At 40.5% G+C, this 26,301-nt stretch overlaps 1 protein-coding gene across 4 annotated transcripts in view; it reads left to right on the top strand.

Moving 5' to 3' along the window:
- Nucleotides 1–353: 353 nt before the first annotated feature.
- The window catches only part of COBLL1 (cordon-bleu WH2 repeat protein like 1), a 161,437-nt gene continuing 135,489 nt past the window's right edge, over nt 354–26,301 (top strand). For 2 of the 4 annotated variants that reach the window (XM_046658150.1, XM_046658147.1), the window contains exons 1-2: nt 356–723; nt 1,364–1,481. In XM_046658150.1, coding sequence (XP_046514106.1) covers nt 475–723; nt 1,364–1,481 — 367 coding nt within the window. In that variant the 5' untranslated portion in view covers nt 356–474. Of the gene's footprint in view, nt 724–1,363; nt 1,482–26,301 lie in introns of all 4 variants that reach the window. The other 2 variants (XM_046658149.1, XM_046658151.1) reach the window with 2 other exon arrangements.

Below are 26,301 nucleotides of genomic sequence, written 5' to 3'. Positions count from 1 at the left end.
TAAAGCGTACAAACAAGCACGCAGCTCTGTATGTGATTCCTTTATTCGTGTAAAACTTCCAAGAAGTGAACAAAATCCATCATTCGCTTCATGGCTTATAAATCGTCATCAGACACGCTATTGTTCAGTTCTCATGTCACAGCTGTTACAGGCTTAAAAAAAAAAAAAAAGGAAATATTCCTCTGAAGACAGGGCAAGCTTAAACCTGCCGCAGATCAGAAAGATCAGTGTCACAGGTACGCTTTTAACAGACTAGCAATCTTAGAGGTCAGGTTGAAAAACAAAACACCCAGAAGGTGGGAGGTCAGACTGCAGGAGGGCCAGCTGCAGCCCGGTTCCTTCTGCGAGTTTCTCTCCCCACTTCCGCGGCAGCCCGGGCGCTCCCGTCGTCCTCGCAGGGCAGGTGCCCTCCCGGCCTCCCCACCTGTCCCGCGGGCGCGCTGGGCTTCCCCAAGCGACGCCCTAGCGGTGGGAATGGGAACACTCCGCACGGGAGCTTCCTTTCTGTTCGGCCGGCCCCGCCGGACCCCAAAGACCAGAAGCCCTGGGGGGGAGGAAATGCCAGCTCGCTCCTCGGCGCCCCCCCCCCCACCCGCCCCGTTTCTCGCTCCGGCTCGCTGCCTCCCTCGCTCCGATGCCGCCGAGCCTCGTCGCCACTTGTGGGTGGCCGTCTGGCGGAGGTGGCAGCGAGCTCCCGGGCTCCGGACAGGGACATGGGGCAGGGTGAGTGAGCCGACCGGGGGGAGCCCCGCCGGGACCCGCAGCCCGGGGGAGGCTGCGCTCTCTCCTCCGTTCAAGTCCCGGCTCGAGAGCGGCCGCGAGCGCGCGGCCCGGGGAGGGCAGAGTGGGAGAGGCAGCCGCGGGCGGGAACAGGCGAGCCACTGTCTCCTTTCGATAAGCAAGTCGGAGCCCTGGGTGGGAAAAGAGAAATCAGCCCTCCCGCCTTTTCTCCCCGGAAGGAAAGTTTCCCCAGGGCGTCTGGTTTGGGCCAGCTCGGCCGCAGGAGCCGCGGGCTGCGCTGCCGGCGTGGCGGCGGAGCCTGGGCGCCTCGCCCCTCGCCCCGCTGCTCCTCCTCCTCCAGCCTGGGCCGTCCGCTCCCTCCCCGAGACGCGCCAAATGGCTACCCAGTAACCCCGCGGGGCGGGGGCTGCAGCGCCACCTCCTGCCGCCCGCAGCTCCAGCGGGCCGCCGCCTGGGAGCGGGGCCCGCAGGTGGACGCGCCCCCGGGAGCGAGGCGACGCGAGGCGAGGCGGGCCGGCCCCGGGGCTGGGGCGGCTCGGGCGGGCTCTTGACGCGCGGCCAGGCGCGCTCGGGCCCGGGCCAGGCGCGGCCCGCCCTGACCGGCCGGCCTCTCCCCTTGCAGCCGCGACGCGCCGCCTCGGAGCTGGAGCCCGCGCAGCGGCCCGCCTGGCGATGGACGGCCGAGCCCCGCGCGCGCAGGACGCCCCGGCGGCGCCCCCGCCGGCCGCCGGCCCCGCAGGGTAAGCCGCGAGCGCGCGCCGCCCGCCAGGGAGGGCGAGGACCGCGAGGCCGCCACCCCGGACCGGGCTGCCCTGCCAGCGGCCGGACGCGCTGGCCCCGACACGCGGCCGCAGACGCGGCTTCCCCCGGCCTCTTCGGAGGCCGCCCCGGGTGGGGGCTCTGGCCGGTTGCGATCGCTTTCCGACTGGGGCGGCCCTGGGTTGCTGGAGGGCGGTTGAATGCCAGGAACTGGGTGAGGAGTCTGGGAGCAGGAATGGTAACAAAGGGCCCCTTGTTGGCGCTCTGGAAGAGCGGCGGGCGATACCTGTAAGTGAGCTCCTGGGAAGGGGGAGAAAAGTTTCCTCGGCCAAGGGCTGAGGCCCAGGCAGGTGAGCAACGTCAAGGTGACTGTAAGGAAGGGGTTTTCTGCGGGCGGGCGGAGGGCGACAGGGAGTGTGCCAGCTGTCAGCCTGCTTGACAGTTCCCGACCCGGCGGGCCGCGCGCCTCTGATTGGGGGGTGTGTGTGCCTGTGGCCAATTGCTGGTGCCAAAGCCCAGCGCAGTCAGGCTGGAAACAACGAAACTTTTCTTTATATCCTCACATGTTTGAGGAGAGATTGGAGGGGAAGGGGCTGTCACATGGTGAGTTAATATTAACTGAAGCATGTCTTCCTGCCAGATATGCTAATAATCACCTTGCTAAGCGTTTGGGTAAACAGTAATGAGAACAGGTAGTTCTGCGGGAGATGGGGAGAATCTGAAAATAACCTTCGTCCTGCTTAACAGTGGAGGCTTAAGCTGGATGCTAGTTGAGCTTCTGAAGTGGGAAACTCCTTTGTTGGAGTATAACTTTTTCCTATGAGTGTTGCCCCAGCTCACTTTCTTTTCTGGTAGTTAATCTGAACGCAGAAATGCCCTAAAGAGAATATGAACATCTCAGAAAAGAAACGTTAAGGAAAAATCGACGTTGGGACTAATGAATGAGAGGAGTTGTACAGTTTTCCTGATTTAAGCGTAGAGAAGTCATTTTTCCCTGGAACATGACAGGCGTTTCCTTAGGAGCCAGTCACAGCATGTTTATTCATCAGAGAGCATGCGAACACTGGCAGTTGTCTAGAGGAAACATGGAAAAGTCTCAAAGAAACATGACGAATGTAAAAGATATTTCATATGGTGCTTACATGGAAGGAATATGTAGTGTATGAATTCTTTCATTTTGTTCCAATTAGTTAACTTCTCCCCTCTGCAAGGAGCTTTATTACTGTTGACTTCTGCTCCTGCTCTTTCCCCAGTTTTTTCATTGTTTAGACATTATCATGTATTCTGCCATATATTCTCACATTAGGATGTAAGAGTAAAGAAATACATAGGTAGAAAGATATTAATCATAAAGTCCTGGGCCTGTAAATGGAGCTGTAGTTATGTAAGTTGAAGATGAGAGAGCTTTCAGGAATACTACTGAAATGTATTCAGGTACCACAACATAAGATAGTGTTAAATTGGTGGATTTGAAAATGGATTAGGTTAAGGTATTATTAAAAAAAAGAACCTAGCATATGCACATACACCAAATCCACTTAGGGGTGTTCAGAAATCGAATAATACATTTGAGTAAAATAGTCAGGTGACATCAGGTGCTCTGAGATGAAGGAAGTGGGAAAAGCTTCCTGGTGATAAGCAGACTGTAGTAAGATACTTCAGATTTTACTGTTGAGAATTTGAAGCTTAACCTGATAAATTCTTTACTTCAAAAGAATGTACAACGCTGCTTTATCTAATTTCTCGAATATAAAGAAAATACCTTTAAGGAAATTTTGCCCTCCCCTCTGCAAATTTAAGGAGGAACATCTGGAAATGTGCTTCTACGTCTTATCTAAAGTAACACCCCCACTGTGTCATTTTACTTTGCATTACTTTATTCAGAGGTTATCCATTTCTGAAAAGTATAAGCATAAAAATATTTCTTCTCTACTTTGTCTTCTTCCACTTGTCTATCTTGTCCCCTAGGCATACCCAACTGCCTGTGATAAAATGTTTATTGAATATTCAGTATTCCTTTTCTTCTTTTGCTCAAAGACCCAGAACATTAAAAAGGTTTTAATTGTGGGGAAAAAAATTATCCTAGATGTGAGTATTCGGGAGGTGGCAGGGACCAATCGCAATCAATATGTTATAATAAATTGTTTGGTTTGGAAAGTAAATTCCTTGCTATAAAACTAATTAAATCATGACTCATTACCCTAATAGCCTATGAGGCCTAGTTGAGTCCTTATCCTTGGATGTTACTGCTCTCAAGAATCTCTCTGTAATTTTCCAAGTTCTGCATTGTCATAACACCATTTTAAAGAAATTGAGTGCAACTCCATATTTTACAAATGAGAATCTGAAGCCCAGAGACACTGAGTGACTTTGCTGAAGACTCAGAGCAAATTGTGACAAAACCTGAAGGAAAACCCAGTACTTTAGTTTCCCAGTTCCTTGCATTAATTGCTTTTAATCTTTTCCTGGCCACAATATAATATATTTAAATTTCAAAGAGTCAGCGTAGGTACCTTATCTTTAGAACTACTAGTGCTTGAGTTTTTTACTTGCCCAGACAGATAAGTACTTTTTTTTTTAACTCTTTGAAATTTAAATGTCAAAAGTGTAGGTGACCTTGCTTTAAGGAACGTTAACGTTTTGATCCTGAAACAATCTTTCAAGAATGATCAGGCAAAAAAAACCCTAAGTCTTTATAATGTTTGCAGCTTTGGAGCTGTGGAGTTAATTGAAAGTGTGGTAAAAATTAAGAAGGGATTTAGCAGCTGCTTTCTTAAGCTTTTATGTGGGTGTGTTATTGGTTCTAAAGTTTTACTGATTGTAGAAACTTGAGTTCTTGTTAGCTAACATTTATTGTGTACTTAGAAGTTGAATGCCTTAGCTGAAGTTTCAGCCTGAAAATTACCTGGGGATCTTTAAAACTAGACCCACGTTCTCACACCGCTACATATTCTGATTTTAATTGGCCTGGGCTGGGCCAAGGGTATTGAGAATTTTAAAATGCTGCTACGTGATTCTAATATGCAACCAGATCTGACAGTCATTGATTAAGTAGATGTCAACAGCTGAGATGGAGATGAAGCCAGAAGTGAAGTGGAGGCTGCTAGTAATCATTTTTAGCGAACTCAAGATCCTAATTTCGGCTTTATTTTGCCTTTTTAAAGATTCCATTTAGGTGCTTTACAGTATTATTACTGAAGAAACTGTGCTACTCCTTTTTGAGGAAGCATGTTAACTGCATTTTACCGTCGTGGAAACTGGGGTTCAGAGAGTTTAGTTAACATACTCAAGGCCACACAAATCTAACAGATGAAAGTGTCAGAAACAAGGTCTGATCTCCAAGCCTATGTTCTTCATCACTAGGCCTGTTGTCTCCCAGGGTGTTTGCTACCATGGATTATACAGAATGGCTAAAGAGTTTTTATTTCAAGTGGCTTTCTAGATGCATTGTCTTGATTTTTGTTTTTCTTTCTTTCTTTTTTTTTTGCTGAGGAAGATTCACCCTGAGCTAATATCCATGCCAATCTTCCTGTTTTTTAGTATGTAGACTGCCAGCACACCACGGCCACTAACACAGGGTATGTCTATGCTTGGGAACTGAGCCGGGGCTGCCAAAGCAGAGTGCCACTGAACTTGATCACTAGGCCATTGGGGCTGGCCCTTCTTGGTTCCTTTTAAAATCATGTTTATATTATATTTTTAAACAATTCCTACAAATTCTAATGCATATGAAAAAACCCAAAGCCTAGCCTTTAAAGGGAACTTAAATATTTGGTTTATGTCTTCAAAATCATATTTAATACTTTCATGTGTTTGGGGTGATTTAATTTAACTCATAGTAAATGGACAGCCGTCTTTTGTCATATAACACTCTGTACTTATTTTTGCTATTAGGCAGCTATTAAATTTATGGCATAATTTCAAAAGTAGGATTTGACTACCAAATAAGAAAAATGAAATTGTTTGTTAAGATAATGCTAGACTTTTTGTTCAAAGTCTAATTTCCTCTGAATGTGTTAGAGGGTAATTGAATAACATTGTGATCTGACCTTATCGAAATGCCAGGTGCATTTATATAATAATAAATGTCAAGCTTCATGTTTTTGAGACAACTTTTTTCATTTATTTAGTCAGAACTTGTGAGCCCTTATTTTATGTAAAACACATTTTTCTAGGCACTGGGAGATTGGCTTCTGATCTTATGAGCTTTACTAAAGAAACTATCTGTAATTATGCCAGAAAAAACAAAGGAACATGATGTTAGCGTAGAAGTGGTACTTTGATGTTAGCTTTGAAACATTGTGTTTATACTTAGGACTTAAAATGCAATAGCCTAACTCACTGGTCAGCAAACTATGTCCAGAAGGTCGAAGTGGGCCCTCCACCTGTTTGATTTTGTTTTTTGTCCAATTATTTTTTTATTGTGTAAATTTTATAACATAAGATTTACCATCTTAACCATTTTTAAGTGTACCATTCAGTGATATTAAGTCCCTTCATATCGTTGTGCAACCATCATCACTATCCGTTTATCTTTTCATTTTGCAAAACTGAAACTCTGAAACCATTGAACAATAATTCTTCATTCTCCTCTCCCCCCACCCCCAGCCCCTGGCAACTGATGAGGATTTTAGGCTGGTTAATTTTAAAACTGCAGATGAGAAGCAGGCTTCAAGGAGTGGAGTTTGCTTGCCCTTTGAGAGACATTTGCATTTGTGAAGGAAATCTCCATGCCTCCCCCTCTGCACCGGGAGGAAGGCAGGATGGCCTTATATCTGGAAACTAAGGCAAGGACTTAAGTTGGTTACTGTCTGGCAACCTCATGTAACTGATTTAGGGTGGTGGCTTCTGGCCTTTACTTAATCCGATTTGATTCTTATCTAAAAGTTGTGGGACCACCCAATGGTCAGACCCCACCTGCACTGATACCATTTTAACTTTTTTACATGTTCTTTCCTTTGTCTTGTAAAAAGATGGCTCACATACCTATGCCTTAAATTTAGCCTTACTCTCCACCCATGTTTGCAGCAGAAGTGGCAGCAGCATCGGCTCCTCCTGCCGGTGGGTCCTGTCCCCACGCAGCAGCTCTGACTGCCCGTGGGTCCTGTCCCCATGCCAGCAGCAGCAGCAGCAACATGCCGGCACCAGCTCTGCCTGCCCATGGGTCCTGTCACCATGCCCACGGCAGCAGCAGCTCCCCGTGCCAGCAGCAGCTCTGATTGCCCATGGGTCCTATCCCCATGGCAGCAGTAGTAGGGGCAACAGCAGTGGCTCCTCCTGCCCATGGGCCCTGTCCCCACGCAGCAGCCTGACTGCCCATGGGTCTTGTCCCCATGTCGGCAGCAGCAGCTCTGACTGCCCATGGGTCCTGTCCCCATGCTATTCCACACTATTCTCTAAATAAAAGAGCACTACCGCCAGATCTTGAGAGTCCAAGAAATCTTTCTTTCGACTCCTCAGCTCACCGACCCTGCATCAGCAACCACCATTCTACTTTCTATCTCTGTGATTTTGACCATTCTAGGTACCTCATATGAGTGGAACTAAACAGTCTTTGTCTTTTTGTGACTAGCTTATTTCACTTACTGTAATGTTCTCAAGGTTCATCCATGTCGTCTCATATATCATCATTTCCTCTTTAAGACTGAATAATATTCCACATTTTGCTTATCCATTCATCTGTCGATGGACACTTGGTTGCTTCTGATTCTGATTTCTCCACATCCTCTCTAGCTCTTTTTGATAGTAGCCATCCTAATGAGTGTGTGGTAGGATCTCGTAGTTTTTTTTTTTCTGCTTTTTCTCCCCAAATACCCCAAGTACGTAGTTGTATATTCTAGTTGTGGGTCCTTCTAGCTGTGGCACGTGGGACACCGCCCCAACGTGGCCTAATGAGCAGTGTCACGTCCGCACCCAGGACCGGAACAGGTGAAACCCTGGGCCGCTGAAGCAGAGCCCGTGAACTTAACCACTGAGCCACAGGGCTGGCCCCTCATTGTAGTTTTGATTCGCATTTCCCTAATGATTAGTGATATGAAGCATTTCATGTACTTATTGGCCATTCATATATATTCTTTTGAGAAACGTCTATACGAGTCCTTTGTCTTTCAACTGGGTTTGCTTTTTTAATTTGTTGAGTTTTAGGAGTTTTCTGTATTTTCTGAATATTAATCTCTTATCCTCTACCTGTTCTTGTAGAGTTTTGTTGACACACGGTCATAGCCACTCTTTTGCATGTTGTCTATGGCTGCTTGCACATTATAGATGGATAGGCCACACAGAGATCATAGGGCCCACAAAGCTAAACGTATTTTCCCTCTGCCTATATATGGAAAAAGTTTTCTGACCCTCTGACAAGTTGGCCTAACTTGTGAAATCAGTAAATGGAGCAGAGATTATTTAATTCAAAATTTATTTACTGAGGAGGACTTCTAAGTATTGAACTTAAATATAAATTGTAACAAAAGGATTAATATTATGCTTGCATAAAGCAAGATACATCTTACAGTAAGCGATTCTGCAGAATGGTGATAGTGATTGATTTTTTTTTTTTCAAGTAAAGACTTAGGCTTGGCCCCTTGGGAAGCATTATAGAATTTTAACATTTGTATGATATTGGAATATATTTTAAAGAGAAGTACTAAACTGAGCTGGAGACACTTTCACAAAAAGTGACTGCTCCGTGGTTAAGATGTTTAGAAACAAATGTGCTTAGGAGGAGCTGGACCAAAGGTGGAAGGAGTTCCTCTCTAGTTTTCTGAGTCTATACTTATTTTATGAGTTAAGTCAGACTGTCTTTATAATTTCCAGCAAGTCTTTTTGTTGTTGTTATTAAAGATATTTCATATCCTTAAGCTTTTAGTGTTCTAACATTAGTATTATAGTTGTAAGACTTTCTTTTTTTTTTATGACTTTGCTTTGCTAAATTTTTTCTCCATCTGTTACAGTAAAAACAAACTAAAAGTATGGGAGAAAGAAGTTTCCCATGACTATTTATAAAGGGCCAAATGTCTTCAGTTTTGCCTATAAACTTCATATCTGCGGAATGAATCCTTTGGAAAAAGCTCTCAATGACTTTAGAAAAATGCTAGAGTGAACTTGGGTTATTATTTTTTTTCATATAGTTTAAGTTTACAGTGCTGTTTATAAATTTAAATAAGCTAAAATTATTAATTGACTTAAGACATAAAAAAAAGGCTGTGGAGCTGAATTATGGAGTAGTTTGACAAAGGAAATACTTTAATTGGATGGTCATCTCAGAAGATGAAGAATGCAAAGGCAAGAGAATTAGTTTAAGCTCAACTCATGGAAAGCTGAAAACTTAGTACTATTGGTAACTTTTAACACATTTTAAATAGTTGTAAATCTTACAAAGATCAGAATTTGCAAATTTCATAGGCAGCAAATAAAGGTATTTGTCTGTGCCTTATGCACTGTAGCTAAGGGGTATGGTTCAGAGGCAGGCCTCTAGGAATTAGGTGGGAGGAAGGCACAATACCCTATAGAACTAGGTCCCTTCTTAACTGCCTACTCTCTAGAAAAAACTGTAGCCCATTAAGGCTTTCAGGTTTGTGGTTGTGAGGTAGTGAGGATGGGGTTGCTAGGTGAGCAGGGGGAAGAATGACCTCTGAATCCCTCATTTTAATTGCCTCTAGTTACTCCTGTTCTCTCCCTATTGGAACCCCCTATTGAAATCAGCTTTAGAGATAATATAAATAATTATATTTTAAAAAGTATGGGTTAATAGGACAGAAGTTTTCCTTTATTATTGCCTCAGACTTGTAGAAAATTACTTTGGACGGAATTAAAAGCTGAAAATGCCATATTTGGGGGGATTTGATTTTTTTTTTAAATAACCAAAGTGGTTCAGAGGCGAGCCTCTGAAATAGGGTTGAAAAACAACCTAAGTGATAATAGTTTGGGTCCAAAATATGATTGTGCTTATAAAATAATGATTCTAATTTTCTTGTATGGGGTGTAAGTTGACTTTAAGTAGGGTTGAATGCCAAAGAATATGCCAAAGAAAATTAGAATCTGTTATTTAAATGATAGGATCATTGGAAAAAGTGCATTGCTTCTCAATGTGATTAATATGAAATATTAATACCAAGTAATTTGTATGCATTCCGGTATATTTGTTAAAATTAAATACACCATTTCACTTTGTAGTCTAACATTACAGCTTCTGTACTTACACCAAGATATATTTGCAAGAAAGTAGAGTTACCACGTTCAAACCTGGGTGGGACGTTTATCACTAGTCCTTGAGGATTTTCGTCTCTCTAGCCTGCACACGTGTTATCACATGCCCATGTACACGTGCTATGATTTCAGGAGAAACGGAAGTGAGGAAGTATTAGATGTGCCCAAGGGGATAGTGGTGACAGGAGCCAGAGTTTTAACAGCTGCTCCAGTCATGTATCAGTTCAGATATGCTGGAAAAACAGGAAATTGAGTTGCTAAATCTGAAAATGGCTACCACCCTGCCGTTCCCAGGTCTGATGGATGTGCGGTAGTTTCTAGACCAATTGAGTCAACAGTTGTCAAGATAAGTATAAGAGCCACTGAATTTATTTTCTCCTTTGTGCTAAAGTAGATGCAGGTTGTACGGAAAGCACACATGTCAGAGAGAGGGGCGAGCCTTTGTTTCTCTCTTTTATGCCTGATAGTCAACTGCTTTAAAAGAATTAGGAAAGAGACAGGCTCACTGTCTTATGGGACAGCATCTGTATTTTGTGGTCTGAGGCTGCCCTAATTATTATTAGGTGTTCATGATTCGGTTATTAGTTGGCAGCAAAACTACGGAGCAAAGTGTTGTACCAGATTACAGGAGTGGTTTCTTCCCGTCTTTTGCCTACATAAGATGTCCATTCCCAGAGAGCAGCTAGCTCATTTTTGCTGTGTTTCAGGAGAGCATAGTGCAGAGAATAAGGTTAACAGGTGAAAAGAAACTGATTTTTACACTGTACTTTGTGACCCTATGCTAGCCTTCTATCTTCAGTTTTCTCTTTCTCTAAAAGAGGGTAAGTTGGACTATGGTGGTTTATTACCTATGAACTTTTTTCCCCCTAGGAAAGTAGGGTGTGACTTCATCTGAATGAAAAATATGTAACACTAGTGATCCGAAAGGGGAAACAGGTGGATTTTTTTTCTCCTCACATTTTAATTGGGACAAATTTTGTATTTAGAACCTATTCCAACCTGTAATTTACTCTGTTTTACCATATATTATTTTTGAAATCTAATCTGGTCTGAAAGGAGCAATATCCTAGAGTCGTTCACATCATCTGTTTGTGATCCTGTATGTATGTAGAAATACATGGGAAGTTCACTCTTAGATGATGCTAAGAAAATGCAGTCCTTAAGTTTGTGCTGGTGTCTTTGTGATGCCTAGGAACGTGTTTCCAACTAACTGAATGGTTATAAGTGGTATAGCCTTGAATTTGCTTAGGGACCTTTTTAGAATTTTGTAATCAAATTCAGGATTTCATATATATGTTTGGGGTGCCAGACTTTGGGATTTTCATTTTTTTATGAATCATAGTTATTTAGGACACTAAGCCGATTATGCAAGTTAGACTAAGTGGCAATTCTGAAAGTTATCTGAAGGTGTTGAATGAATATTTGCTGTAATTTTTGTAATCCAAATCCATTCTTTTTTGTATTCTTCCAGATATTAAGCATACCAAAAGTTGAAGTTGCAGGAATGCATATTTGAATATCAGGGATTTGGGGCATTCACAGTTTCCTTATATCACTGGAAAACCTTGGCAAGGTAAAGAACAAGTTTCTGGAACCCCACAGATAATTGGAATGGTTCCAACACAAAGGTACCCAAATACCGTTGGTACTAAAGGAACAGCCCTGGGGCACCAATAACTGATGTGCCGTGCTGAGCCGTACCTAGTTTAGGAGGCAGTACAGTGATACCTATTGAATTCCATTGGTGACATCTTTTACCATTGGTCTTCATAGGGTGCTTCATAAGATTCCCTGTCAAGAAGCAGTTTTTAAAAATTCTGGCACTTAGCCATTGTGTTTTAATAGTTAAAGGCTATCTAGCATGCCTTGCTCTCTGAATTAAGTACCAAAGCCTCTGTTTATCGTGATGATCATTCATTCTGGTGCGTGATTTCGTGACTGATGAGGAAGCTGTCTGACCCAGGGGCTGAGCTGTCATGGATGGCTTTGCACACGTGGTCTCTGTGGCCTGAGGAGTATTTCCTCAGTGATACTCACCAGCGCAGCCCTATGTCAGACATTCTTGTGGAAGAAGGCCAGTGAGTGAGAACAGGGGGAGTGCTTAGAAGTTGAGAATGAGGCTTTGTTTCTTCCTTAATCCTAGAGAACCACCCAGCTGAAATTTAACTCTGCTAGTGAGAAACAGTTTTCGTTGATATATGCCTTTTAAGCTCTAAAATTGGCCATGACTAAATGGAAAAATCTTTTTAAATTGTCTATTTTTAAAATAAAATAGGAAAATTTGGAAGAAGTGGTAACACCCTGTAGATAAAGCAATTTGATTTTTCATTTTATATTTATATACATAAAGAGTATCTCAGTTGTGTATATAATACTCATTAACTCCCTTTGCTTGAGACCCATGTCATCTGCTTATGTTTTTACACTACTGCATCATGGAAAAAGCATTAAATTTCATGGGTTATGAAGGGGAGAATTTTCCTGGCTTTTTTCCTTCTTTGGTTAGCCAAGTAGATGAATCCTGTGCTAAATGGAAATGTAGAGATAATTAAATTTTTACTTAGGGATGTAAATGAAGAAAAGAACAAGAAATATATTCAGTGAATGGACAAATGGAAAACAGAAGAGTCTCTGATGGCAGGAGAAAAGGCCGCAGTGCTAAATGTGAGGCCGTGCTGGCGTTAAACTGGCAGTTGGTAGTTGGAAGGCTTTAATCTCTTATGTTCGATTTATAACTCTGATGCTGTTAGTTTGTGAAACCCTTCTGTGATCTTAGGTTATTAGAAAGCATTTTCTACCAAAGACCATCTATAACCTCTTTAGAAGTACCATAGATGCTGTTTAGGGGAGAGATTCCATCCAAAATTAAACTGATAATTATGCAATGACAATAAATCTTTACAGTGGTATTTATAGGTCACATCATTTATTCATTATTTTTCTAATAGGCAGTATATTCAAACAGCACAAAATTCAAGAGCAAAAAATGACAACATAGTGAGAAATCTACCCCCAGCCCCTTGGCTCCTGTCCCCCAGATTTTCTCCCCAGAGGCTATCAGTGTTATTGTTCTTGTGAACCTTGGTAGGATACTCTATACCAGTGATGTGCAATGGAAACATAATTGCCACAAATGCAATTTTAAATTTTCTAGCTGCTACATTAAAAATTCCATTTCAATAATATGTTGCACGATACAATGGTTAACATGATTCCAGTTCTACAAAACAACAAAATGGTCCTTAATACAAAAATATTTTACACTGAGTCAGATTTGAAATTTAAATTAATTACGTAAAATTTCTTAGTCACACTAGCCGAATCTCTAGTGCTGAAGAGCCTCATGTGGCTGGCGGCTACCGCATTTGACGGTGGATCTCCTCACACTCAGGAGCAAATGTGTGTGTAAGCGTATCGTTTCTCCCTCTTTTATACACAATTAGTGCTGCTTTGTACCTTTTCTACTTAACAATATAACTTGCTGATTATTCCATTATATACAGGGCTCAATTTTTTCTCCCTAGTTCTGTATTATGTCTTTTAGGGATGAACCCAGAATCTGTATAACCAGTCCCCTATTGATGGATACTTGGATTTATTTCTCTCCCCTCATGCCCTGTTTGCTGTTATTAAGTGGTCATTTTAGCATCCTTTATGCAATTTACAATCTACTGTGCTAATACTCTTTGCTGGTGTGTTTGATTAAATTAACTAGATTGTGAAACCCTAAAAAGCAGAGGCCATATTCTTGACTACTTCTTTTGTGTGTACTGCTGGGTTTAATTTAATTTCCTGCACGTACCTAGACACATAATTATTAGTTAGTGGCTAAATATTGTTTGAATTTGCGTGAACTTGAGCAAGAGGTCAGTATTGGGGGTGGAGATCATTGAATTACTCATCCACTAGCATGGTAGCAGGTCAGTTATGCAAAGAATCGAACTAAGTATTTAACATTCATTTTTGCAGCCATTAATCAATGAGTTGTTGTTAAGCCACCATCAAATGCTACACCATTAAAAGGGCTGTTGTGAATCTCTCAGCACTCTATTATAAGATTCCATTCTTGGTTTGAGATTCTTTTTCAGCATTGTTCCCTGCAGTGGTGTTTATAAAAGAAGTATGCATTTCATTAGTATTATAAGTGAAAATTCTGAGAAATGTTATTACCTCCTCAAATTTAGAGAAAATGAAAAGTTTGGCCATCATGGGCAGTGTTGTTTAACAGAACATAAGTGTTTTATTATTATTTACAGCCTAAATATTCCTATTTGAATAATGATAGCAGAGTAACATTTGATTTATAGAATAAGTTATTGCTTTTGAGAACAAAGCATTAGTTGTTAATTATATGATTAATTGGTAGATTAAAATTCTAATTATTTGTGTGAACACCCTGCAATCTAAATTGTCAGGAGCCTTGCTGTTTTGATCTGGTTCTTCTGCTGGTGGAAGAAATTAGCCTTCTGATGTGACCAACAATGGCTGAAGGATAAAACCAAATAATAAAGGGTATTTTCTTCCAGCTCCTGAAAGAAGAGATTGAGAATTAGAGTTAGTATGAATGGAAGAAATTAAATTGTTAAATAGGCACCTAGGGCAGAAAAATCAGTCTGAGTGCTTCTTCTCCTCAGTATTTTTGAGAGTTATACTTCAAAGTGGATACAAAACTGCAAATATCATAGTAGATAACAATTTTGTCCATTTTTTCCTAAGAATGTGTTTTTGGCAATAAGTTGACATTTTACGTTGTCCTAAAATAAGATGAAATTCTAAGCCAGGATTCATCAGGAAAAAAACTTGTTCATTTAATGTATGGGCAGGTGACACCACATTCCATACAGCATTTGAAGTGAGCCCAGTACTCTCCATTTAACTCTGCAGGCTGCCTTACGTTTGTCTCGTGGGGTGAACCAGTGCACTTGGCTCTCGGGCATTTAACAGCATTGGTTTTGGTTTCAAATAAAACTGGTCCAGCCAGAAGTCAGAATAGCAGCTCTTGCAGAACGGATTTGGAGACAGAAGACCTGGAACCCAATCTCGTATCTGCCACTTGCTGGTTAAGGCACCTTCTTTCCCCCTCATTGGGCCTCAGTTTCCTCCGTGGTGGGACAAGATAATAATACAAGAATGTATAAGTATACAAGATAATTATACAAGAACAAGAATGAAAGTGTGGAAGTAACACCCACACTTATCAGGCATTCAGTATATGTTTGTTAATTTTTTTTTTTCTTTTTGGAGGAAGATTAGCCCTGAGCTAACTGCTGCCAATCCTCCTCTTTTCGCTGAGGAAGACTGGCCCTGAGCTAACATCCATGCCCATCTTCCTCTACTTTATATGTGGGACGTCTACCACAGCGTGGCTTGCCAAGCAGTCCCATGTCTGCACCAGAATCTGAACCAGCGAACCCCGGTCGGCAGAGAAGCGGAACGTGTGAACTTAACCACTGTGCCACCGGGCGCCCCCTGTTAAACTTTAAATATTGTCTGCTTTGTTAGAAAACAGCCTTTTGTAATGCTGGCATCGATATTATTCTAATTGGAAACCAAGGAGTGAGGGAACACGCCATGTTCCTTTCCTGGGAAGTAGAAGATGGGGTTGGTTTTCTTCGTAAGTCCACTGTGAAAGTCCCTGTGCGAGATGTAGGGAAGTTGTTCTTGGAACACTGAATAAAAAATGGGTACTAATCTCAATGAAAATCACATTCTCTTTTAGAGGAGAAAAATGCCCCCTCTGAGATTAGGAATATGCTACCAGGGTGATTGTAATTCTGGCTGTTTCCTCACTTCCGCGTTCTGAGAATTGCCTTACCTTTTCATGTTTCACTTTTTTTCTATGTAAGATGAGAGTAACTCTAACTGCATTTCTTTGATTTTGTTAGGACTGATGTGCAGTGACTGAAAATTTTCAATTGTAATGTCACACACAAGAACATCATTATTCAAAAGAGGAAGTGGGAATTTGAGACACTGTTCTAATTATAGACTATCATATATTGAAGAGAGCTTCTTTTTTTTGACACATGGATTAAAAATCAAATCTTCCTCTTCCTGTAAACAAGAAATTGAGGCCTTATACTATACTACACATGCTGTAGAATTAAGTGGCAATCTAGAAAATAACTTTAGCTATTGATAAGAGAAAGAGGAATCTCTGAGTCCTGACTCCTTCATCCTTAAGGATGACTGTGACTGTATCATTTAGTCACAGGGGAGGGAAGTGGGCAGCATTTGTCCCAGGTTGAGTCAAGCTGTAACTCTTTAAGTTCTGGTGGCAGGATGATGACACAGTCTGAAAAGTAACCCTGCAAACCCTTGACAAAAAGCCTTTATTATAGCAAGTACAGTTCAGTAGTCTTATTTATTTATATTTTTCTGGATTCACTCTTTGTAATTTAGGAATATTTTCCATATTCTTGCAGGTGAGTTTTAATGTCAAAGAGGAAAGACTCATTCACAATTTCTTTTTTTTTTTTTAAAGATTTTATTTTTCCTTTTTCTCCTCAAAGGCCCCCGGTACATAGTTGTATATTTCTTTTTAGTTGTGGCATGTGGGATGCCGCCTCAGTGTGGCCTGATGAGCGGTGCCATGTCCGCGCCCAGGATCCGAACCTGCGAAACCCGGGGCCGCAGAAGCAGAGCGCACGAACCCAACCACTTGGGCACGGGGCTGGCCCCATCATTCAAAATTTCTTAACATGATTGTGATCTAGTTTATCTTAGTAAGTATAATGAAAATTTTCAGGCAGAATGAATTATACCCATGCACAGACTGCATTTGGAAAGTTTCTTGAGCATTAAGGTGTTCCTGGTAAGTTTACTTTTAAATAATATGTTTTACAAGACAGTATGTAAAATAATATGGAGCCTTAATTGCTTCAGAGGTTGAATGAATGTTTGTAAATTCATTCAGATTTCCACTAATTAAAAGCATCAGGGTCACTGTAATTGAAGGATAATGGGCAGTGATTTGTATGACTGGTCACACAAGTTACAAACATTTACTGAACACTGAGTATTCCCCAGGTACTGTGTTAAATGTATGACGCATGTTCCTGCATTTAATAGTCCTCAACCACTCTGTAAAGTAGATGTGGTCGTTGTCCAGCTTGTGCGGAAGAGGAAACTGGGGCTTAGAGTGTAACGTATCCAAGGTCACATGGCCGGGCAGTGGCAGATCTGAGACTGGAATCCAGATGCCATTTGAAATCCGTTTGCTTTGACCACTTTGTGTTCTACTCCCCTCCCCTCCACCCTTCAAAGTGCCAGGGGTGGCAAAGCCAATATGATAAATAACAGTAGGAATGATGTTAAATGGGACTACACATTTTTTTGCTGTTTTTTTTTCTAATTACAAAGTTGACGTGCTTATCACAGAATATTTGAAAGCAATAGGAATATGTAAAGAAAAATAATCATCATCTAGACTACCTGGAAAGCACAACTGTTAACATGATTTGCATTTTAGCATTTTCCAAGGTGCATTCTGAATAAGATCCAAGTTAACATGTTTTCTGCAAAAACAACTTCCATGGTCAAATAATCTTGGGAAAGTCTGGGTTAAACAAAATTAAACTGTTTTCTTCTCTTTAGGTCTTTTAAGGGAATTTAATATGCTAATATGCATACTGGGCTTCCAAAGTGGAAACATAGAAAGTAAAAATTTCCAAATTTATTTATCTGAAGAACACTGATTTATGTCTTGAAACCAGTGTTCTTTCAGATACAGTTTTTACGTAATGCTGTGGATAGAGTGCATACTTCCAGACTTTTAAATAAACATTTAGATTTTTAGCTACATACTCTATTTTTATATTCCCTTTCTCCAGGATTATGTTATAGGTTGTTTTAGTTATTTAAAACTCATTTAAAAATCCTTTTTGAAATAGTTGTAAACAAACCATATGTATGTCTGAGTGTGTGTTTGCATTTTTTTTTTTAACCTTTTGCCTATTGTGAAACATTTGGGCTATTTCCAATGAAATCCTTAACTGTGGAAGAGTATGAGTTTCAGATTTGGGTGAACGTGATTCCAGAACTGAAAGACTGCAAAGTCTACAGCAGTGAGGAGACCAGCCCCAGGGTTTGTTCCAGTTAGAAACTGTGAAAGCCATCACAAGTTTCAGAGAAATCTGTATGGGATGGCCCTATGACATGCTGTCAGGGAGAGAGACATGTGTAAGAAAGGACATTCTTACTGGGAAATAGGAGTAGTCAGCTGTTAGAATGAGCTGAGAAGGTAGGTGTGTGTGTGCAATTACCTATTTGGTTTGGAAGTACACATTTCTTCAAATGCAGCCTGGGTGGTCCCCAGGCCAGGCTTGGTCTCCACCCAGCAGCACTGGGGAAGCTTGGACGCAAGTGGAGTTCTGGTTATTAGACTTTGCTCTGGTCAAGGATGGTAAGAAAGCTGGGGGTCTCAGGCTCCGTTGAGGAGTGAGGAAGCTGGGCTTGGGGACACGTATGGATTCTGAGAAGGGAGTTTTAAACTTGGATTAGTTGGGGAGGATTGAGTTTGGAGCTACTTAATAGATAACCCATTGTCACAACAACAAAAGTAAGAAATCGTCCTAAAAGAACCAATAGTTCCTGTTTGGTTTTTTTCATTCAACAGGTACTTTTGACAGCTAACTATGTCTCAGGTGCTGGGCTGGGCACTGACAGCTAATTGTATTGAAAATATTACTGTACCTTATGTGGAAATTTTATTCATGGGATCAAGTCACTTTGGCTGGAATGAAAACATGATTCAATCTTATTAAAAATACACATCTTTGAAAACCTCCAAGGCAGTGGAAACAATACTCTCTCTGTTTTAAAATAAGTCCAAATCTCTGAATTGCCAGTTACTACGCAGCTTGAAATACTTTTTTCTTTTTTTTGCCTTAGTTAACGTTATATCTGGTCCCTCAGATTTTCAGAAGGTTTACACAAATATAGAACTTGCAAATGTATATGTGCCCTCTCGCTGCCCCCATCACACTTCTCCCTGAGATGAGTTCTTCTCACTGGACTCTGGGAAGTTGTTAGTATTGACTTTTCTTGGCCAGAACTGCGTGTCGAAACTGCCTCTCTCGGCCTAGGATTGTTAATGGCAAAACTGCCTCACTGGGGCGGTGGATTGCAAGGTTCGAGGACGTGCCAAGGGGAAAATTCCTAAAGGGAATATCCAGCAGCCTAGCAGGTCTGAGGTTCATTGCTATGACAGCAAGAGGTTGTTGGCTCTGGCCTCTTCCTTCCGTGCCCGGACTTTCAGGGCCCCCAGCTCAGGAGGCACGGGGCAGAGCTGCCAGCTTGACATCAGGCAGCAGCTCTCACTCTTCATCTGACTAGACTCTAACAGTCACCTTTGTCGCCTTAAACTTACGACTTATCTATGTGAAATGACAATCAAGAAGCCCTGGGAATAGTCTAAGGGGCACAGGGTTGGCATTTCAGGGAGCCCTGTTGTTAAATTCTGGTTCAGCCTTTGAACAGTTAGGAAATTTTGGACAAATTATCTAACCTCTTTGCATCTGTTTTCTTTCCTTCTTTTTGTTTTTTTCATCTGAAAATAGAGCTACCTATCAAATTGGCTTACGCCTGGGATTAATTGGAAGTGTTCCATGAAATATTGACCAACTAATAAGACTCTCACTGACTGTGATTTTAATTTCACAATTAATTGTAGCTGAATTATTAAAGTTTTTGAACATCAGTCAAATGAAAAATTCACAAGATTGGTTTAAGCTGACCACTCTTGGTTTCTATTCAGTAAATTATAGTTGCTATTTGGTTAAGGACCATTGTTTCCCAAATATAAATAATGCTGTTTTGTAACTCATTAGTTCATAGAATGTGATTCTCTGTAAGCAGATTTTCTTGCCCTTTACAATCGTTAGAAAAAGCTCTACCCGGTAAGATGTGTAGATAGTGAGCACACAATGTGTATATTGTAAACTTTTATTCCTTTTTCTTCTAGGAAAGAAAATAATCAACTAACCAAATATGTTCTTTCACTGGCCTTCATTGTTGGCAGCGGTGCCTAATGAAAAGACCTTATCTTTGAGACTACCAGACAGTTCCCTCTTGTATGAGAAGACTAGATTTTTATTTTGTACCTTCCTATCCACAGCTCAGGTTCCATCCCTTTTTTAGGAAGCTGCAGTAACAGAATATAGGCTGGGAACCTCTCACCACATGGTCACGTACTTTCCACATCTGTAAACTACAAATAGCCCCTTTACGTTAAAAATGCTAGGTTAGATGAGAACCACATATGAATTTTTGGTTGATAATAATTGTCTTGAAATGAATGATTCAGTTTGAATAGGTTATGCATTTCCTTTCTAAATTCTTGATGAGGTTGGTTCTCTTGACAGCACAGATTCTCTTGGGAGTGTGAGGTGACATCTACATGAAGATGTTCTTTCTCATTGAGCTTGTTGGTGTCATCTTCATGTCATGTCAGATTCATTTCCACATGGATACTCATCCAATTAAAAATTGTCAATGCCATTTCTGAAGGAACGCAGATTGTTACTTTGGTCTTAAAGCAAACAGCTGTGTTTTTTCCTCATTAAGGTATCCCAACCAGGTTACCACTGGTCATAAACTATTAAAAATTGGTGTGAACCCTCAAGGTCATCGAGAAGGAAGATATGATCCTGGAAGAGGGTAGCCTACTAAAGTGTGTTCACATTTTGAAATGGTGTATTTTCTAATAAATGCAAGCATTCTTATTGAAACTGGCTGTTATTTGAACTGTATGAACACTTGTCACACATTACTATTTTGTGATTTCAGAGAAGTGGGCAATTTTAAAGGTTTGTCAAGCATCATTGAATTTCCTGACAGTACTTGTATATTTTATGAAAATAACAGCATTTTGCTCTTTGCACTAAACTGTTCCAAACAGAGAAAGAGTACATGAAGTTAAAAAAAAGACAAAAAACAAGGGGCAAAACTAGCTGTTCCTCCCCCACCCCCCCAAAAATGAACAAAAGCCTATAAAATTTTTCCATCTTTTTAAGTCAAGGACACACTTTAAATGACAGTCAATGAAAGCCTGGCCTCAGGATTATAAAGAGTAGAAACATATCCAGTTTCTGAACAGTTATTTCCTTCTCCACTTAACATTCACATTGTGTTTGACACTTGAGCACGTTTCCTGACATCACGAGCCTTCATTGCATTTTTCCAGTTTTGAGTTTGATTAAAAAAAAAAAAATCACTTTCTACATTGTCAAACCTAGATGGTTTCCAGTCTGATAGGGGAAAATGATTATGATTATTTAAATTTGTATTTTTTAGTTCATTGATAATGTTTGAGAAGCTCTTAAAATATTTAATTTTCACTTGCTTTTCTCTTAAAAATTCACCTCATACCCTTTATCTCTTCTATGTTTTTATATTCATCTTTGTCATTGATTTTGTAAGAGCTCTGAATATGTATTTTTCTCTTAAAAACCTATTGAATTTTTATATTTTATGTTCTAAATATTTCCCCAGTTTTATCATTTATCATACAGTTTTGCTTATGGAAGCATTTTAAGCATTCTAGTTTCATATTATTTTAGAGACAATTCCAAGTGTTTTCATTTGTCTTACTTGGAAATGCATGTACGTTATAGGTCTTTGAAATATTCCCTGAAGTTTATGATAGATTAAATATTGGATGAAAACAAACTGAAGTTTATTCTCTTGTGGTATGAGATAGGGTCTAAATTAAAAAAAGTAATTGCCTGAGCATTGTCTATTGAACAGTTGATCTTTTCCCACTGATTTTAAATGGCACCTTGATTATATGTTAAATTTATTTTAATTCATGTGTGTGTTAGTGGGCTTTCCATTCAGCTGCACTGATTTTTATGCTTTTCTATCAATCCAAAATATTTTACTTGCAGTGTCTCTATAGTATGTTTTAATGATCTCGTAGGGTAAGTCATCACGGTCAATGTTCTTTTTAGAAATTCTCCTAGCTGCTCTCAGGCATTTGTTTTTCCATGTTGAATTTAGAATTGGGAATGAGAATTGATTACTTGCGTTGAATTTCCATATAGATTTTTAAGGAGTTGATATTACTACTATGTTGAATTTTTCCATTCAGGGACATGTCTCCAGCACTATTTTCTTCCCCTGATGGCTCACCTCTCTGTCATAGGACATCAGATTTTAGAAAAGTATGCCTTTGTAGGTGCCCTCCGTCAAGAGCAAATCATATTGAGGGCTGTTGAATTAACCAAATGTCTCCTATTAAGTAACTTTCTTTGTCATTGTGGTTTTCAAAGTGTGATCCCTGATCAGCAGTGTATCCACTGGGAACTTAGTAGAAATGCAGATTCTCAGACCCACTTCAGACCTACTTAATCAGAAAGTCTGGAGAAGGAGCCCAGCGATCTGTTTTGCATGGGAAAGGCTGAGAACCTCTGGTGTAGTGTATAGGGCATAGGCATTGGAGTCATATGGTATAAAATCCTGTTTTAACCCTTTACTACAGTGTATTTTGCATAAGTTACTTTTATATTTGTCTTAATATCCTCATCTGTAATATGGGCTGTTACAAGAATCATCTGTATCATAAACAAGGAGTGTAGATACTGAGTAGCTGTGATTGTTTCTAATAAGCAAGGGCTGAAGTAGTGCACAAAATAAGTATTAGATAGTAGTGGTGGTGTCTAGGGTAATGGAGGGAAAGGTCTGGAAAGCAAGGGGTGTTGCTGGTTTTGATGGGTTCTAGATAATGGGTGATGCCAAGAAGGGCATAAAAATAACCTGGTATGGGACGGTGAGAATAAACATTTTCAGTCTTGTTCATGGTTGGCACCTTTTAAGTGGGCAGACACACAATGGCATACTATTAGTGAAATCCCTGAATTTCCTGTTAACAATAGGTGGAGGATTAAATTGTTGCAGTTCCATTGTTATATTGAATGAAATTAAAGACTGTTATATTTCTCTAGTTTTAAAAAATTATCATAACAAATTTTTAAGAAATTGAGGGAAGGGTAACTAGAATATGCAAATGAAATAAGGGCTAATATCTTCATTCAAATGGTAAAGATTAAAATGAAAATGTAAATACAAAAAACCTTATCAGTTATTGGCAAACTAGAAAAATGTTAATTTACTCAACATATTGATAAATTACTTTATGCCAGAAACTGGGCTCTAAGTAGAGGGTATAAAATGATGAGTAAGTTTTAAATGTGGCTCATGAGTGGTTCACAATTGGGTGGTAGAAATAGCCAAGTGATGTGAGACTATCAATTGCAAGGCTAGGAATAAAGACAGACGTGGATGGCTGTGAGAGTCCCAAGGCTTCCTGGAAGAGGGAACTCTTGAGCTGATCTTGAAAGACAAGTACATCCAGGAGAAGTATGTATAAAATGCTATAGGAACTCATTCAGTGATTAGTTCTGCTTGAAGGCACCAAGACTCTTACAGCATATGTGACCTGAAGGTTGAATGGGAGTTGCCGAGCCAGAAAAAACGACAGATATTCTAAATGAAGACCTCAACACACCAGAGTGACCTGAATATTGTGGAATGTGGAGTAGTCTGGTGTGAGTAGAGCATATGGACTGGGCAGGGGCAGGTGAGGCTAGAGGTGAAGTTGGGCCCAATTGCGCAAGTTTTCCTAAGGTTATGGTAGATTGAAAGACTTCTCATTTTAATATTTAGATTTGTTTTTTGGTAAAAGTATTTTATCTCAGTTGTTGCTAGGTCTTCATCTTTCTTTCCTTTTTTTTTTGGTAACCTATGTCATTACACTCATATCAGAAAGGGAATTTAGGTTAGGAGTTCAGAAAAACATTTCTGTTACAAGTTCATGTTCGTATAACGCAGTTTTAGTTTGGGTCCTATTCAGCCTTTCTCAATATTAAAGACTTTCAACCTATGGGTGCGAAAGTTCATTAGTTAATTCAGACAAAGCCTCTTCCACCAGTTGGTGTGGCCTGGAATTATTCTTGCCTCCTGAAGCTTCCTTGTTAAGTGTGCTCTCAACATCCATATATCCAGGACTTTCCCCACTGAGCCCCTGGATGTTTCTTATGCTGCACTGGAGTCCTGTCCTAAACTTTTGGTCATTTGGCTGGGCCCTGACTCCCTGGCTAGCTAATATTTTCCCCTTGTGGCCTGGATTTCTGTGGCCTCAGTAAGCAGTTGTGAGCCTGCTGTGAATCAGAGAGACCATTGGGAATCTTGACCACACCCCTAACCTGACTTATACATATACCACAAGTGCCTTGAGAGCTTGGCTGTTATTTCATCCACCAGCTGACACCCGTTTAATATAGTATAGGTACCCCTTAAAACCAATATTGAACCTATTCTTAGCAACTGTTGGGGGTTATTGTGACTTTAGGTTACACATGACTGGTCAGGCCCTCTTGTCTCAGCCCCACTCAGCCTGCTATTAACTTTTACTCCAAGTAGAGGAAATGTATTTGTATATTATAAGAATTACAAATTGCTAAATCCTGTGGGCTCTTGCAGTACAATGTCTTTTCTTATTTCCATTTTTTGATGTCCTAGTGTAGGCTTGGACTGTTTTGATGGCTCCTTCTTACCCTTAGTTTTTATTTTTTAAGATTTTATATACTACAGGGATATTTCCAAGCCATGAGTCAATTCATATCAAGCTCCCCTGCTCTCCCCCAAAATAATGTTTGCTACCTGTACAGTAAAGGCCAGACTCTGTGGTAGGCATTGAGAATGCATGGATGCCTGGTCCTAACTTTCCTTTCGGGCCTTGTCTCCCACCTACATTCTTTTCAGACCTGGGAGACAGCCTGTGACATCTCCTGAATACTGGGGAGTTTCAACCTCCTTGTTTTTCTCTAGTGTTTCTTCAGTGTGGAATTCTACTGGCCCACCTCACTGCCCAGAGGAATCCACACATTTTTCAAGGCTCAGTTCCAAATTCCACCTTCTTCTTGAAGCTTTTATAGATCCTCGAGCCAGATGCATTTTTTTCTTGACTTGGCTTTCATGGTACTTTGCCTCTAACTCTGCCAGAGCATGTATGACTGTCTATCTTCTATTTTTGTTTTGTTTATAAGCTTGTTTTCTCAAGTTGTAAGCTTTTGTTTTTTTTTTTTTTTTAGATTTTTTTTATTTTTTCCTTTTCCTCCCCAAAGCCCCCCAGTACATAGTTGCATATTCTTCGCTGTGGGTTCTTCTAGTTGTGGCATGTGGGACGCTGCCTCAACGTGGTCTGATGAGCAGTGCCATGTCCGCGCCCAGGATTCGAACTAACAAAACACTGGGCCATCTGCAGCAGAGCGTGCGAACTTAACCACTCGGCCACGGGGCCAGCCCCAAGTTGTAAGCTTTTTAAGAGTGAGATTTAGTTATCTTTTTATCCATGGTAGCACTCCCTCACATTATTTTGTCCATTTGGGTTTTCAATAAATGCTTTGTTTGTGTTAGGATTTTGATGGTCTAAGAAACTTTGGTTTTTACAAAAAGGGGTGCAGTGGAGGAATAGAGGATTTGGGTGAATGCTTGAGGCTGTGTGAGAAGGAATGGTTTGGGAAGGGACACTCTCCATGGACCTTTAACTAGTTATGGTAGTTGTAATGCTTTATTTGAAAATTGCTTGAAAATAGATCATAATCCTTATCATTTATTGATATTATTAATACCAAGTACCTATCTTGGTTTAGCTAATCCTCCCAACAACTCCACGAGGTTCATGTTATATCCCTTTTTATACAGGAGGAAACTCTGAGGCTCATACAGATTTCTTAGCTGAGATTAAGTAAAGAATAGAACCAGGTTTTCATGTCAGGTCTGTCTGATTCCAAAGCCAGCATTCTTCATCACTGTGTTCTCCTGCTTTACCTAAGCATTTGGAAAGTAGGCATTTCTGACCCCACCTTCCTGCTACAGGGAACAAGTCAAGTTCTGCTTCAGATCAGCTCACAGTAGAAAAATTGATTTGTGTGTGCCCATCTCCAAACTAGTGCTTATCAGATTATAGATGCTTAAGATGTCAGCAAGGTACCTTAACCTATCAAATTGAATTATAGATAAGAAAATGAAGTTAAAAATGTAAATATTGGTTTAAAGACATTTATGTCATGTGCAGTCAGTCGATGGGCAAACACAAAGAATTGATTGATTTTGGCTCTTCTTTCTTTGTTGTATGGTTAGAGGACTGGTAATTAAGAGATCCTGTTGGAGGGTAGTAGAAGATTTAAGAGGACAGTGAGAATTTATACATTTTTCTAGAGTGGAGGGTGATTTACTTTCAAGTGGAGAAGAAAAAGCTGTGAATTGAGGTATTTTTTACATGCATGTCTGCCTGGTTTTTCTTTACATGATGTATGGAAGTTCTGGGGGGTTTTTTTGTTTGTTTTTCCTCTTTCTTTAACCAAGTAGGACTTCCTCTGAAGGATCTTTTGTCCTCAGAGAACTTTTGAATCAAGGCATCATTGTGGAGAAAAAGAAAGATCAGCAAGATGGATACCTTCTTAGTTAACTATCCATCAATGTTTATATGTTGAGATAAATGTGAATGTTAAATTATTAGATGATTTGTTTATTCAATGACTGTTGACTTATATTCCAGACTCTCTATTGGGACAGGGGATAAGACAGACCCTGTGA

Source organism: Equus quagga, chromosome 4 (genome assembly GCF_021613505.1).
Source record: "Equus quagga isolate Etosha38 chromosome 4, UCLA_HA_Equagga_1.0, whole genome shotgun sequence".
NCBI classification, from domain to species: Eukaryota; Metazoa; Chordata; class Mammalia; order Perissodactyla; family Equidae; genus Equus; species Equus quagga.
This window is presented reverse-complemented; position numbering and strand designations above follow the sequence as displayed.